This window comes from Oryzias latipes, chromosome 20 (genome assembly GCF_002234675.1).
Source record: "Oryzias latipes chromosome 20, ASM223467v1".
NCBI classification, from domain to species: domain Eukaryota; kingdom Metazoa; phylum Chordata; class Actinopteri; order Beloniformes; family Adrianichthyidae; genus Oryzias; species Oryzias latipes.
Genome location: NC_019878.2, coordinates 9,725,067 through 9,741,128, shown reverse-complemented (window position 1 = coordinate 9,741,128; position 16,062 = coordinate 9,725,067). Strand labels below are relative to the sequence as shown.

Here is a 16,062-nt window from a genome sequence, read left to right as displayed (position 1 = left end):
GTCTTCGGCCGGTTGTGGCAACATGGACTCAAACTGAGGCCAGACAAATGCAGACTGTTTCAGCAAGAGGTGAAGTTCCTGGGACACATTGTTGACCGTTCGGGGGTAAGACCAGACCCGGAAAAAGTGAAAGCGGTACAAGATTGGCCGATACCATCAACTATTAAAGGGGTGCGAGCGTTCCTAGGGCTGGCCGGATATTACCGGAGGTTTGTGGCCGGGTTTGCAAATATTGCTCGCCCCCTGAATTCCCTGCTAGTTGGTATACCAGCAACTAAAAGATCAGGTACGCAGAGGATCGTATGGACTCCTGACTGTAAGGCCTCTTTTGATGCTCTGAAAGAGGCATTGACGCAAGCACCAATTCTGGCATACGCAGATTTTAACAAGCCTTTTGTGGTGTATACTGATGCCAGTCATCACGGACTTGGAGCTGTCCTTGCTCAAGTGCAGGAGGGGAGGGAGCGTGTGATAGCGTACGCCAGCCGGAGCTTGCATCCCTCTGAGCGTAATGACGCGAACTACAGCTCATTTAAGTTGGAGTTGCTGGCACTGAAATGGGCTATCACAGAGAAGTTTAAGGACTATCTGATGGGGGCCAAATTTACTGTGTTCACGGACAACAATCCACTTGCACACCTGCAAACTGCCCGGCTGGGGGCTGTGGAACAGCGTTGGGTTGCCCAGCTGGCATCTTTTGACTATGACATCAAATACCGATCAGGAAAGAATAACACTAATGCAGATGCTCTCTCCAGATTTCCTGCCTCTGTGATTCAGGATGACCCGGACACGGATGCTCCAGCCATAGCTTCCACTGCAGCGGTGGAGTTGACCCCAGAAGGGTCCGAATGGGAAGAAGCCCAAGCTACTGACCCAGACATCCAGATGGTGAGACGGTATGTGGAGAAGCAAGAAAAGCCTAGGAAAGCAGACCGTCAGGCCATGTCCAGCAGAGGGCAGCGTCTCCTACAACACTGGAAAAGGCTGCAACTCAGGCATAATGTCTTATGCCGTAAGGTAATGGACAACAAGTCGCATGAAACCCATTATCAGATAATCTGCCCAAGTTCCAGGTGTCAAGAGGTTTGGAGGAGAGTCCACGAAGCTGCTGCCCATGCGGGTATTGACAAGACCCTTGTAAGCCTCCGAAAGAACTTTTATTGGCCTGGCATGGAGGGAGAGGTACGTCAGTTTCACCAGGGGTGTGCTGCTTGTAGTCTGCAGAAGAGTAGGGTGGAGCCCAAAGCCCCATTGCACCCAGTGACTGTTTCTTACCCTCTCGAGGTAATCGCGTTGGACTTCTTGTCATTGGGCCGCACCGCTGACGAATTCCCATATATTCTAGTGGCCACGGATCAGTTCACTCGTTTTGCTTGGGCCATTCCTACTAGGGACCAAACGGCGCAAACAACAGTTAAAGCAATATGGGCGAACATCATCCAAAACTTTGGTTGCCCAACACGTTTCCATTCGGACCGGGGGACTAACTTTGAGTCGGCTCTAATGAAGGAGTTATGCGAGGCCTATGGGGTTGTCAAGAGTCGGACCACACCTTACCACCCGGCTGGTAACGGTAGTGCTGAACGATTCAACCAGACTCTGCTTAAAATGCTGCGTGCTTTGGAGGAGGAGAAGCAAAACTTTTGGCCACAATACCTGGCTGAGCTTGTGCATGCCTATAATAATACTGTCCATTCAGCCACTGGTTACACGCCTTCTTTTTTAATGTTCGGTCGTCACTTGCGCCTTCCGGTTGATCTTAACCTAGCTGTGGGGCCCCAACAACCCGGTTACCTTGTAGGTGGGTGGGTGAAGGACCACCATCAGAAAATGTCTGTAGCCTACCGCATTGCTAGAGACCAGATGAAGACTGCTTCCTTCCAGCAGAAGCGACATTATGACCGCTCTGCTAAAGCGTTGCCTTTTTTGCCTGGTGAGAGGGTGTTGGTACGCCTTCGAAATAAGCGGGGTAGGGGAAAGCTGGCACCGTGGTGGTCCCCAGAACCATTTGTTGTTTTAGAACAGGTAGGCGACACAGGACTGGTCTACAGAATTCGGCCTGAGAAAGGTGGTCAGGAGAAAACATTGCACAGGAACTCTATGAAGCCCTGTGTACTGCCTCCAGTGGTTCCACAGCCAGCTGAACAGCTGCAAGAACCAGAGACTGCCTTACCTGTATTTTATGGATTTTTACCAACGGCGGCTCAAGAACGGGTGAATGTGGAGCCACTTCCCAGACGTTCCACTCGGACTAATCGGGGGAAGCCCCCAGCTCGGTATGGCGATTGAACGCTTAAGGTTGCAGGGACTGACAACCTCAAACTGTGGGGGGATGTGATGATGTGGGAGGATTGCATGTTGTAGGGTGTTTTTCTTTTGCATGTTTGCATGTTTGTGGTACTACTTGTTTGTTGCATGCTTTCTATGGACACCCCCCCTTGTAACATAGCGCGCCGATCCACCACACCTGCTCCTCATCAAGAGGGACTTATAAAAGTCCCGACGAGGAAAGCCAAAGCAGGGCGCACGCCGACAGCAGGCGCATGCACGCGGGGCGCGAGTGGAACGTCGGGACCGCCAGACGTCGGGAAGACTCGCTGTGATCGGGACACACACTCTGAGAGCGCTGGGCGCTGGGACCATCAGTCTGCAGAGCGATCGACACGCAAGGGCAGGGCAGGGACCCTGCCTGTGTGTAAGTAGCCGAACGGGCTTCAGCAGACTGGTGGAAATAGGTGGGAGGGCTAGTGGCAGCCTGCATCAGGAATTGCTTTTCGTGCTGCCGCTTGCCTGTTTCCGCAGATTCCAGCGTGTCCAGGAGAGCCAGCTGGAGGTGACGCGGAGGAGTGCCAGTCACAAATCACAGAGGCGGAACGGAGCCCGCCCCCCAGGTCTTTGTGTGTATGACTGGAGGGATCCTCGGAACAACGTCGGGGGAAGAGAGACGTCTCCTGGTTTGGGATCAGTGATTCCCCCCTTTGAGCTGCATTTTTAAACCAGTTTTAACTGTTCTTTGGACTTTTAGCTCTCTTTTATCCTTTTTAACTGTTCCTGGGATTTTTATCGTGTTTTACTGTTTTAATCCGTCCCTAGAATTTTTAGACGCATTTTATGCTTGTTTTAAGTGTCTTTTAACTGAAACTTTGTGGCCTTTCATATGTTTTTTCCATCGGAATAAATTGTCATTGTGGCCAAGAATTTGGGTCCTCTTTGGTGGTGTGCGTGCGCTCTCCCCAGATCATTCCTCTAGCCCTTCAATACCCTCATTCAATTTTTTGTTGTTTACCCCAACTTTCAACCCTCCAGGCCTTACAAATATGTGATGGAATCATTGAATGCAATGATGATGCCGGACTTTTGGCCATACAGGGCAGTTGGGCCGGAAATGGCCAGACTGGCCGCAGTAGAAGCAGAGCCGCTAGTAGATGCGGCGTTGACTTTCCTCAGGAGTGAGAGTCATCCTGCCGAGCTGCACTGGCTCCTCACTGCAGCGCGGCGTGCTCTGTTCCTGGGGAGGCGTGGTCGCGGTGTCCCGCTGAGTTGCAGGTGGAGGAAACACCGGCAGATGGAGGGCGTGACCGGCGTGGAGCTGGCTGGAGGAGAGGGTCCAGCTGCTCTTTCCCTGCGTCTCTCCCGAAGGCGGTTATCCAGTCTTATGGAGAGGGAAATTAACTCCTCTAGACTAGATGTTTCATCACAAGCTGCTAGTTCGTCTTTAATCTCCCCTCTTAAACCCTGGTCGAATATTCTGGTTAGCGCTTTTTCATCCCAACCACACTCCGCAGCAGAAGTACGAAAGTCAATGGATTACTCCGAGACAGAACCGGAACCTTGGCGTAAGAAGAGCAGGTGATTTCCAGACAATTTACTCCGGTGGAAAGGTGTTGGAGGGCGTTCATAATATCCTGGTGTGCTTGGTCGTGCCGTCCAACAAGAGCCCCTTGGGAGGAGAGGGCATGTCTAACCTCTTCAAGCTCTGCGGGATCCATGTTGGCCGGATTTTTCTCTTAGGTTGAGTGGGAGGATCCCAAAGCAGAGACTGAAGCTGATGGCAGGTTGACAATTTTATTCCTCAGGAACAAAAACTAAATCAGACAGGATGCTGAAATTCCGGAGCTACACCGATAAACAGGACAGGTGCTAAGAGCCACTGAATAATAATAAATCCGGCAGGGAGCAGTGACAGGCTCAGGCGTTTAAAGACAGTGACGCAATGAAGATCAGGTGTGCAGTGTAGAGAGGTATCGGGGAAAAGGTCAGCCACGCCCCAACTGCTCACACAGATCAAAACATTATGTTTACATAAATGGTTAAAGAGTCACAGTAAGTCATGGAATGTCAACACTGGAACTAAAGCTTTGGTGTTAAAGGGTTAAGCAAAAGTCTTGGATCTGGGAACAAACCAAACAAAGCTGAAAATCCTAAATCAGAGCCAGATTAAACCATATCTGAGCAGTTTACTGGACAGGCAAAGTTACAATGTTACAGTAGTTTTCGTCATCGCTGGTTTCTTTGTTCTCCTCCTCTTTTTCCTCTGTTTGTTTTTCACTCTTTGCACTCGCACTCTCTATGAAAGAGGGTGGACTAAATTCTTCATAGAGATTTGTCTCATCTCCATAATCATGTCCTTTGTCTTCATCTGCTTTGTACGTTAGTTTTGATGGAAAGGCTTCTCCAAGAAAATTTTCATAATCTGCCTCACAAATCCCTCTGTCCTCTCTGGTGAACCCTGAAACACAAAAAAGCATGGTTAAATGGCCCCTTCACAAAATATAAATATTTGAAAACCTTATGAACACACACTTTGAGTCTGGAAAAGAACCACTGGCTGTTTGGGTTTTCTTCTCCTGTGGACGAGATAGGCCAGGAACAAGACGAAGAGCAACAGGAGCAGGATTCCACCAAATACTGTACAGATCAGCAGCAGCAAAGATTCTGGAAGAGACAATATTTTACAATTTTATTTCAGTAAAGGAGAAATAAATGCTTCTTGTTGGAAAACATCAACAAGGGGTTAAAGCTTTGTAAAGTTAGAAGCAGTTGGAAGAATTTGAATCAAAAATATCAAAATGGCACGAAATCTAGTCAAACCAAAGTGTTTGGTTCATGTCACAGAAGAATCCAAAGAAAAGCTTAGTGGAATTTACTCTGTAAATAAAACGGTCAATTACAAAGAGCAAAGTAATGCTAGACTTCTGTTGGGTTCAAACAACTCCTGAACAAAAAGTATGTCCCCAAATATATAGTACAAAGCGAAGCAAGTAAAGTAAAAATGTGCATCTTACGGGAGCTAACCACCCCATTCACATGAAATGGGGCAGGCCAGCTCTGGCACCTTCCTTAAAACTAAAGTGGGACATACGTCATAAGTGCGTGCAACTTACTTTTGCCTTACAGATACTTTACGATACACATACCACAGAAATGAGCAACATTTGTACATTTAATTTCAGTGAAACCCCATAAGCGGGATGTACAAGGCTTAAGGGAACTCCGAGACTCACCTATGCTCACCCCGTCCCGTCCAGGTGCATGTGACTAATGCTTAAGAGTAAACCACTAGATGGGTCAACTACAATGATGGAAATGAATTATATTAACTCAAACTGTAAACTGGCAACTTGGATTGGTTTGGGAGGGGATGTCATGGTGCCTCTGGCAGAGAGAGGGGGGGATAGGAGGGCGATTATGGGGGGGTAAAGCCATGAAGCAGCATAAAGCAACAAGTTGCTGGATGATTATCATTACGGTAAGGGGCTGGGCCTGTCCACACACACACTCAAATGTTATAAACATACATGTTGGCTCCAAAAATGTCCATTTGTCAACATGTATACAATACAAATAGTGTTCAGACACGCATACTTTGCCTTCAAACCAACTAGTGTGAAATATTTCATTCAAGGCTGCATCCGCCACCCAGGCCAGGGCAATAAGGACTGCCCACGGGGCCACCAGAACCAGAAAGCAGGGAGGCATGGGGGGGACAGAGAGTGCAGCTCCGCCCCAACCAGGAGAATAGCCCCCCCACCCCCCCGCTGCGCAGGGAGGGCCCAACGCAGGGCCCAGCCCCACAAGAGTGCCCACAGCTGCAGAACAGTGCCCACAGCCCCAGACGAACATCTCGTCACCACCCAGGAGTTCTGGGCAGCCCCCCGCCCCAACCCCAGGTACGAGCCAGGACCCCCCAAGTGAGACCTGCCCCGCACTCCAGGCAGCCACCCACACGGCCCACGGTTGGTCCAGGAAGGAGCAAGGCAGAAACCAGATGCCCCTGCTCAGGAGGAAGACATCCAGGAGAAGAGGGGGTCCACAAGAGGTGTTGTAATCATGGCCCGACCAGGCTTGTCCACAGTTGGAAATTTGGTGAGGACCAGCGCTCGGGGGCAAAGACCAGAACCTACACGACAGGGACATGGACACCCCCCAGCTCAGGTGTGTTGTGATCCCCGGCTCTTGGTTTTGCCAGAAAGCTCAGGGATCCCTGTCCCTGGCCGGGCCCAGAAAGCCAGCACCCAGGCAACACGGCCGCCGTTGCCAAGGGCCCAGTACCTCCTACCAGGGATATGGTAGGTGACAGATGGTCCAAGGTCCCACCTTCCTTGTGAAATGTGTGTGTGTGTGTGTGTTTGTGAGGGTGTGTGTGTGCATGTGTGTGTGTTTATGTTGGAATGTATATATGGAGGAGTTAAGGGTGTGTGTACTAAAGGGGGTGCAGTTAAAAGTGGCGGGTAGGGCACTGAGGGGACATCTCCTGATTACTCACAGTGTTGTCCCATCGCCCTCCCCACCAAGGGGCCCTAAATATCTATGGTGCAGTTAAAATTGGCAGGTAGGGCGCTAAAAGGACATCTGCAGCTTGCTGACAGTGATGTCCAAGCACCCCCCTTACCAAGGGCCCTACATGTCTATGTTGCAAATATAACCGAGAGGGGATGGGGCCCATTCCATACAGCAACCAGGGGAGGGGGAACCACTGGCAAGTAGGCCCCCCCACAAGGTGCAACGCAGGCTGACCCCCCCCCCCATCACCCTAATAAGAGATTGGGGTGATGGGGCAGCTTCCCCTCGGACATTGTTTCTTACGTTTCTAAGTTGGGGACAGCTGGTAGACTGTCCCCCGGTGGTCAAACAGCCATCCCCCCTGGATAAATAAAGGTTAAATAAAAATGAATAAAAATCTGCGTCCCGCAACAATAAATAATCAAACTCACCTTACATTCTCCTGTTTTCCTTCCGGGTTCCAGCATCCAGGTCTGTACTGGTTCTTTGAAATCATGACAGAACAAACTGGCCAAACTCCTGACCCAGCTGACCCTGAAGAACTCACCATCTTACAGCAAGGAATCCTTCTCGACCGTCAATCGCATGCGCCAACCCAGATGTCTTCTGCACAATACGACCTTTACCGCCGTCTTGACGGTATGACACAAACTCTCATAGAACTAACGGGACAAATATCCAGTCCTACTTTTTCAGCTCCTCTTCCACGTTCCGGCAAAATTCCGGACCCCACTTCCGCCACGTCACCGGAAAACCTCTGCCTCCAGCCAGAGCCGTTCTATGGAAATGTCAAAGCCTGTGGAGTATTTCTACTTCAATTCCAGTTAATTTTCTAACAGGCACCCAGGTATTACCAGACCGATCACAGCAAAATTACCTTGATTGTTAATGCCCTCTGTAACAAAGCACTACAATGGGCTCAAGCCTTTCTGGCTGCTAATCCCATCTCCCACTTAGCCTTTGACAGGTTCATAAGAGAATTCTGCTTGTCACTGAAGCTCTCCGATCAGATGTCCGCCTTCGAGAATGCCAGGCCGTAAACAAAACCGTAAGCAGTCACCTAACGCTTCTTTCCGCTCCCCAACGACCCACGTTCCTCCTCCATCAGGACTCGAGTCCCCTCGTAACATCACAGGGAAACCCATACAGGTCGGGCACTCAAAATTAACTGCGGAAGAAAGACAAAAACGCAAAGAAGAAGGTTTGTGTTTCTAGTGTGGTAACCACGGCCACTTAGTGACTCAATGTGGGCATCGTTCAAGTTCCAGAACCCCCCCGATAGTGGACAGGCCACAGGGGGAAATTTTGTTAACACTGACGAAAACATTTTTCTCTTTGCCCCTCTTAAAATTTGTCACAACTCTGAGGTTCATGATTTCAAAGCTCTTACTGATTCTGGCGCAGAACAAAGCCTCATAGATCAATACTTAGTAACCTGACTTTCTCCACCTACTGAATCCCTTAATTCTCCCATCAAAGCTGCTGGGTTAGGTGGTCAACACCTTTCCAGAATTACTCACTGTACTAAACCCGTTCTACTTCTTTCTTCCGGCAATTACAGAGAATACCTCCAGTTTTTTGTCACGCAATCCCCTCAGTCCCCAAGAGTTCTAGGGTTTTCTTGGCTTAAACGTCATAACCCTCAGATTAATGGCATCACTAACTGGAGTACGTTTTGTTTGGCTAACTGCCTCCACTCCACTATTCCATCCACGACCACCGCAGTTACCAACGTAGTGGATAACGTGGACCTATCCAGACTACCCTCTTGTTACCACATACCAAAACGGTATTTTGTGAAACCAAAGCCAGCACTTTACCACCTCACAGCCCCTTTGATTGTGCCATCAACCCCCTTAATGACGCTGCCTTGCCTAAGGGGAAATTATTTAATCTATTCAGCCCTGAAAAGGCAGCAATGGAAAATTACATAAAGGAGGGCCTCTCCTCAGTTTACATCTGTCCCTCTTCCTCCCCGGTCGGTGCAGGGGTTTTTTTCGTTGAGAAGAAAGACAAGTCCTTATGACCCTGCATTGATTACCGTTAACTTAACCAAATCACTGTAAAATATAAATACTCACTCCCTCTCATCATCTCTGTTTTTGACTCCGTTCGGGAGGCTCACATTTTTTCCAAGTTGGGTCTATGTAACACTTATCACCTGGTACGAATCTTCTAAAGAAACATTTCTTCGATCCATCTATGAAGAAGGATGTACGCAAATACGTCGCTGCCTATACCACCTGTGCTCGCTCCAAGACGTCCAACTCTCCTCCTGCTGGTCATCTGCTCCCTCTGCCCACTCCTGGTCATCCCTGGTCCCACATTGCCGTGGACTTCATGTATGGACTGCCTGCCTCTCTCATGGCAATACTGTTATTTTCACCATTATTGACTGTTTCTCCAAATCTGCTAAATTTAGTCCCCTTCCCCACCATTCTACTGCTACTGATACCGCCGACATTCTGGTCAACCATGTTTTCCGCCATCATGGCATCCCCTCGGACATTGTTTCTGACCGCGGTCCTCAGTTCATCTCTCAGGTCTGGAAGGCATTCTGCTCTGCTCCGGGAGCCACAGCTAGTCTAACGTCAGGATACCATCCTCAGTCCAATGGCCAGGCGGACAGAGCCAACTAGGAGCTGGAAGCGGCACTCAGATGTCTGGCAGCTCAGATCAATGCGGACTGGCCCGGTATGGGTAGATTATGCCCATAATACTCACCATCTTCTGCCATGAGGATGTCTCCTTTCAAAGCCTCCTTTGGGTACTCATCACCTCTGTTTCCGTCACAGGAACTCGATCTGGCAGTGCCCTCGGTCCAGCTCCACCTCCAACGGTGCCAACAAATTTGGCACCAGACCAGGGCCGCTCTCCTCCGCAACAAGAAGAGCAACTGCCAGATAGCCAACTACCACAGGGTGGTGGGACCAGCGTATCAGCCAGGTCAAAGGGTGTGGCTTTCGTTGCGCCTCTGGTTGCCCGCTGCCCTCAAGGTTCATCCTTCCTTCCACGTCTTCCAGATCCTATCCACGAAAGCCCTCTATGCCCGCTGTCTGCTTCACCTCCACCCGCCAGTGTCATCGACAGTGCCCCGGCCTTCACCGTCATCCGGGGGCTGGACGTCCGGCGCCGTGGTCGCAACTTTCAGTTCCTAGTGGACTGGGAGGGTTATGGTCCAGAGGAAGGCTCTTGGATCTCCCGTTCCCTCATTCTGGACCATTCCCACGTGGACGACTTCTTCGACATCGTTGAAGGGGGGGGGGATGTACTGTCATGGCGCCTCTGGCAGCACTCCTCCCCCTCCCCTCTCTGCTCTGCTCCTGAGGATTCCCAGCTGTGTTCACTCAACTCATCAACCTCCAGCAGTCTTAAGGAGATCCAGCCGCAGCATTCATCGCCAGTTCATTGCTCCTCCATGGAAATACATACCATGAGTGTTTACCTGGGATTCACCTCCAGAGCTATCGGTCCTGTTCCTGTTCATGTTTATGCCAACCCTCCAGCCACGCCACGACTCCAAGTCAAGATTCCCCAGTTCTCACCTTGTTACTCATCTGCAATCCTCAGCCGTCATCCTCGCCTTGGATCTGCGTTCCACAACAATAAATCATCGAACTTACTTTACAATCTCCTGTTTTCCTACCAGGTTTCAGCATCTGGGTCTGTTTCGCTTCTTTGAAATCATGACGGGGGATACAATTTTGGAAAACCTTACTGTTTAATATTGTAATTATTGGTTGCTGTACCTTGTGTTTCTGTGCTCATGTACAATCAGATGTATAGAAATAATTTTCTTCTGACTGACCCTATTGTTCATGGCTTGTTAAATTTTGACCTATCTTGCATTCATAAATAAATTGGCATTAACAATAATCAATAAACAATGAATCAATCTTTTACATACTAATGTAAATTTGGAACCATCTGAAACCAGCTCCCAGAGGTCATTATAAACTGCTAATGCTTTAAATTTGGGAACAGAGTGTGGGAGGTTGGTTTTATCATTGGTGTGTTTCACTTTACTTACGCCTCACAACAACAGTGATGGGTGCTGACTCAGCAGAGGCCACGGTGCGTCCAGACAGGGTAACCTGGTACAGACAGCTGTAGTTACCCTGGTGTTTTAACTCTGCCACAGGAAAGGTAAAGGACGCTGCGTTGTTGACTGCTGGGCTGTTGGTAGTCATGTTGAATCCAGACATGAAGAGAAAGAAATGACCATGAGGAGATTTGGGGTTAATGGAGCAGGTGATGGTAAAGTTCAGACCACCAGTGATCTCTGCTTCTCCAGGACCCCAGACCAACTCTGCACCAGGAGAAGTTAGTGTGATGTTGGGCGCCTGTAGGCTCACTGTGAAAACACAAAACAATGAGGTAATTTAAGTTTTTCAGATCATCTATTGGAGATGAAGCCAACTAATCAGGATGCTTTTGAGGTGTACGTTTCATTTTGAAATTGTTTAAGGGACGAAAGTCAAAATCCAGAATTTAAGAGTTTTTCTGGATTTATACAATTTTATGTGATTACATGTGATTAAAAGAAAACCCAAATTCACTGTAGATGACTAATTTATGAATAGTTTTTAATAATTTTTCTTAAAGATGCAGACCAATTGACATTCTTAATACTTCAGGTATGTTTCCAAATGTCCCTCCATCTGTTGGTATTTCTGAATATTAAGGAGGCGGAAAGTTCCACATTTGAACAGTGAGACAATCTCAGGTTAGCCAGCACAGAGGAGTGGGCTTGTTCTGTAGTTCTATTTATTATGACTCAGAAGATGATGTCTGACATCACCAAAAGCAGGACATCATAAACCAGTGTGCCGTGGGAGATGGTCAGGTGTTCCGTGGAAAATTTCCCTCATCAACTGATCTAAAAACATTTACCATCTCCAGGATATCAGCTCTGTGTTCATCCAAACAGGCCCTGATAAAACACTGAGTAGTTTGGAATATAAATGATCACAAAATACTTTTTTCTTTGTGTTTATTTGATTCTATCGAAGATACTTTGATAAGAATGACAGTACAGCGATTTAGCCACAACTTCAGCTGTTTTTTGGAAAAGTCCCGCCCCTTTAACTGTCTCCACCAATCATTCTTGGGGGCTAAATCACAAGTCATCAGTCTGACCAATCAGAAGTGGTTAAAGTCTTCACTTCCTTGTCCCGATTTAGCTCGTAAAGTCTCTCAACAGTCTCTCTTCCAACAAAAATACCAGCTAAAGCTCGTCTTTAGCAATGTACCTTTCCACAGAATCCGGTGTCAAACCATGGAACAAGTGAACAAAACAATGAAGCTCAGAGAAGCGATCTCCGGCCGTTTGCACACCACATCTCCCATGATGCATTGGGTTAAAGTTACAGTGTCTCAGCACACAATGATATGATGTTGTTAGACGTCATGAAACCACAACGAACACACATCAAATAGTTTTTAAATCTTCTAACTTAACTTTTATTACATTGTTTAGAAGAAGAAAAAACAGCTGCAACTTCCAGCTTTTTCTGCCACAATTATCACAAAAATGCATGTGAGATGGATCAAAACAGACTATGAGTTTCTCCTGTTTTTTTTTTTTTTTTGGATGCTGATGTGCTGCGGGATTTTGTTCAAGGTTAAGGTGTGCCGTGGCTCAAAAAAGGTTGAAAAACACTGTCAAAAAAGATATTACAAGATACTGGGGTGTTGTCTCTTAAAAGAGGCAAATGCTGTACGTCCATAAAGATGACCTTAAACATCCGTAAAACTGAAAAGATGGGTTAACTTCTTTCTAATATTAAGCCTTATTACAGCAATAGAGATTGTTAATTGAAGTGTTGTGACAAAAACAAAAAGCAACAACAAATTTCTTATTTTAAGGCCGGTTCTCCAACTTCTGACTACAACTAAGAAAGAGGTTTTTTAAAGCATTTCAGTTTTTGGTTGAGAAAATTCTCACACTCAGGGAAAACTGCAAAAAATAGAAGCTTATGAACAAAAAAACACAATTTATATTTCAGCCAAAGAGATGTAGTTCTTCAAGACTTTCCGAATTGTGTGGATTTCTTACCGTTTACAGAAACTCTGACAGAGTTGCTTAATGGAGAAGTGAAATTTCGATGTGGTCCTTTTTTCTGATACTGACACTGGTACGACCCGTCATTTTCGATGTCAGCTTTGGAGATTGCAAAGTTGGCTGAATTGTTCCTTGAGGTTTGAGTCTCTTTAAATGAACTCTGAGTATTCATCAGGATGAAAGTTCCACCAAGGACTTGAGTTGGAATTGAACAAGTGAATCCAAATTTCTGACCCCAGGAAACATTAGTAGAACTCACAGAGAGTCTGGGCTTAAAGTAGTACACTGAAAAAATGTAGAAAATATTAAAAAAGAGTGAATCTGACTCCTTTCTCATGTTTTGCATTGCTTTAATTTTTAATTAAAAACAAAATGATATTTTTCTTACCACTAATATTGATACTAAGCAGGTCGCTTAGAGGTGAAGTGAACGTTTGACCAGAAACAGTTTTCTCGTAGTGACACTGGTACGATCCATCATGATCAAAATTCACTTTAGAGATGGTGAAGGTTGCAGTGCGGCTGGCAGAAATTTGTGTCTGTCTGAAGGAACCTGAGATCTTCTGGAGAAAAAAGGTTTCTCCTAAAAGTTCAGCTGCAGTGGAACAGGTGATTCTGAGTTCCTGACCCCAGGAGACCTTTCCAACAGGATCCATGGAGATGCTGGGCTTTACAAGACTTTCTGTTGGAAGTTTAGTTAAAGCAAATTGAAACACTCCTAACTGTGATTTTTGGTCTAGCTGATATTCTAAATATGAAATAGTACAGTGACTCACCTGAACAGATGACACCAGCATCTTCACCATGATTACAGTTATGTTTTCCATAACCGTTGTGACCACACTGTGTCAATGAGCTTTCACTGCCTGAACACTCCACATCATCCAGCCAGATTTTGCCTGATCCTTGACCAAAAAGAGCTGATCGTGGGGCATGTAGAGCTGTCCCACAGGACAACTGTCTACAGACCACTTTTGCATCATTTAGATTCCACTTGTCGTGACAGACTGTTCCCCAGACTCCATCGTGTAGGACTTCAACTCTTCCAGAGCAGCGAGTCGATCCAGATCCAACCAGCCTGATCTGACCTTAAAACACATCACAAAAAGGCTATTTCTATTATTTGTTTTGAACTGCAAATTAAGCAAAGGAAATAGGAGAATACACTTACCTGAGGCAAATGAGCTCAACAGACATAAGACTGAATTTTTTTGGGGAAAAAAGGTTCTTAATTAAATTAGAGACACAATTTTAAATCTCTCAGAATGCCTTATTTTGTAAACTGACTCTTACCTAAAGTCAGAAACTGAGAGTTTCTTTGCTGTTTGCTGAACATGGCTGAGATATTCCTGCAGTGTGTCACCAATTTGGATACAAAAAGAAAAATGGTGTTACATTTTTGCAGGAGAGCAAATGTTTCTTACTTCCTCTTTTGTGAATCATCTGTTTTGAAAGAAAAAAAACAGGGCGTATTTTCTGTGTTTGTCATTCAATAGAAAATTGCTGATTGTGTTTTCTATTAAAAAAAATAAAAGAACTTGGGATGATGTCATGATCAATGTGCATGACTTCTTGTTTCCATGAGTAAAGGTGATGAGATTTTTTTGGTAAATTGGCAAGAAAAATGTAGAGCACTTTAAAAATGCAACCAAGAAATTGCAGCAAGAAGGTATTACAAAGTCACAAAACCATGCACACTCAGTGAACACAGCAAAAAATTCTGGCTATAGCTTCAAAGAAATTCACCATTGAGCTCTCCCTAATGGAAATTCTTAATTCTTCTAATAAAAACATTCTGTCCACATCTCGGGCGTGCAGATTTGCCGTCTTAATTAAAATCTAACTCCATGTGTAGGCACCTGTCCTCTCTTAGTTCTGACGCCTACCTTAAAGGTGAGTCAATTTAAGTACCTTTCAGTACCTTTTGCTGTGTCATAAAAGTATTTGTTAAAGTCCTGTAAGATATAAAAAAGGAAATCCTAATCTTCAAAAGAATTAGCACTTCCAGTAAATATTTTGAAACTGAATCATGGCATCTGGACCTAAAGTCTTCTTTTTTGAAACCTTTCACCACTCATCTAAGTGACTTCATCTGTCCCTGTGGTGCTGGCTTAAAGCCTAGTGTATGTCCTATAGGTGGTTAACTAAAAAGACCCCACACCCAAAGAAAGAAGAAGCACTGCAGTTTACACTCACTGAGCAGTTTTTAAGGCACACCAGTCCAACGGCTTGTTAATGAAAATTTCTCATTTGCCAATCACATGGCAGCAGATCAATGCATTTAGACAAGTAGGCATGGTCAAGACAATCTGCTGCAGTCCAAACTGAGCATCAGAATGAGGAAAAAAGATGATTTAAATGACTTTGAGCATGACAGGATTGTTGGTGAGAGTCCCCGGTCTGCGTATTTCAGAAGCTGCTGATAAACTTGCTCCAAAAATTGAAAACATTATTCATCCTTTTTTTATTAATGTAACATAATTTTGCACATATTTTAACATTTGATACTTGATCAAATTTGGCTATGAAAATTTCTACAACAGTGTTTTTTTTATTTTACTGATATAGTATTTTATTAATCATATACACAACTTTTATAAGTAACATAATCTGAAAATATTTTGGATAAGTTATCTGCATTTACTTTATTGATTTTAAAAGTGAATGACCCTGGGAGTATTTCAGGCAGGCAGCTCCAGCAGTGTGTTTACCTGGTTACTCCTCCCTGCGGGCGGTTCAGTCTAATCAACTCGCCTGTTCAGCATCCTACTTAAGTCCAGGTGAGGTCCAATCCTCTTCTTCCATTTCTGCGAGCTCTGCGTTCGTCACCCCACCCTCCTGCCCGGCTTCCACCTGTGAGCTCTGTTTAGGGTTGGTTTAATACCCAAAGTTTCCTATTAAGATCTTTATTTATGTGTCTGAACGGAGCCTTATGCCAAACTAAAAGAAATATGGGAAAAATCTTCTTTACTGCAAGAGTTGTCTGACTGAAGTTAATTTTTTAAAATAATAATTTAGGCAATTTATCTTTGTCATGTGCTTTATTGATATTTCAGGAATCTTAATTCTGTCTGATAAAATGTATGAACCTGATAATGATAAATCATGTAATAAAATAGTTACGGTAGAACAGGGGTGGGATTGTATAAGTTTTCTTCCTTCCACTCCCTTTCAAGCAATATTTATTAATATGTCTAATTATCCTAAGTTTG

General features: G+C 45.7%; 1 protein-coding gene across 1 annotated transcript; it reads right to left on the bottom strand.

The window, feature by feature from the left end:
- Positions 1-4,052: 4,052 nt before the first annotated feature.
- On the bottom strand, positions 4,053-14,240 carry LOC105358433 (deleted in malignant brain tumors 1 protein). Its single transcript, XM_023950396.1, has 7 exons — positions 14,144-14,240; positions 14,022-14,051; positions 13,627-13,938; positions 13,239-13,532; positions 12,845-13,135; positions 4,807-4,938; positions 4,053-4,732 (listed from the first exon to the last, which is right to left on the bottom strand). The coding sequence occupies exons 1-7, from the start codon at positions 14,184-14,186 to the stop codon at positions 4,461-4,463; spliced, it is 1,374 nt and encodes a 457-aa protein (XP_023806164.1). The 5' UTR covers positions 14,187-14,240; the 3' UTR covers positions 4,053-4,460.
- Positions 14,241-16,062: the final 1,822 nt, after the last annotated feature.

Bases quoted from the DNA above. Each gene is read 5' to 3' on its own strand.
- LOC105358433 (XM_023950396.1), bottom strand. From the start codon at position 14,186: ATGTTCAGCAAACAGCAAAGAAACTCTCAGTTTCTGACTTTAG. The intron at 13,939-14,021 runs GTAAGTGTATTC...ATGTGTTTTAAG, and splicing joins GTTGAGCTCATTTGCCTCAG to GTCAGATCAGGCTGGTTGGA. The intron at 4,733-4,806 runs GTGTGTGTTCAT...TTTGTGTTTCAG, and splicing joins GGTTCTTTTCCAGACTCAAA to GGTTCACCAGAGAGGACAGA.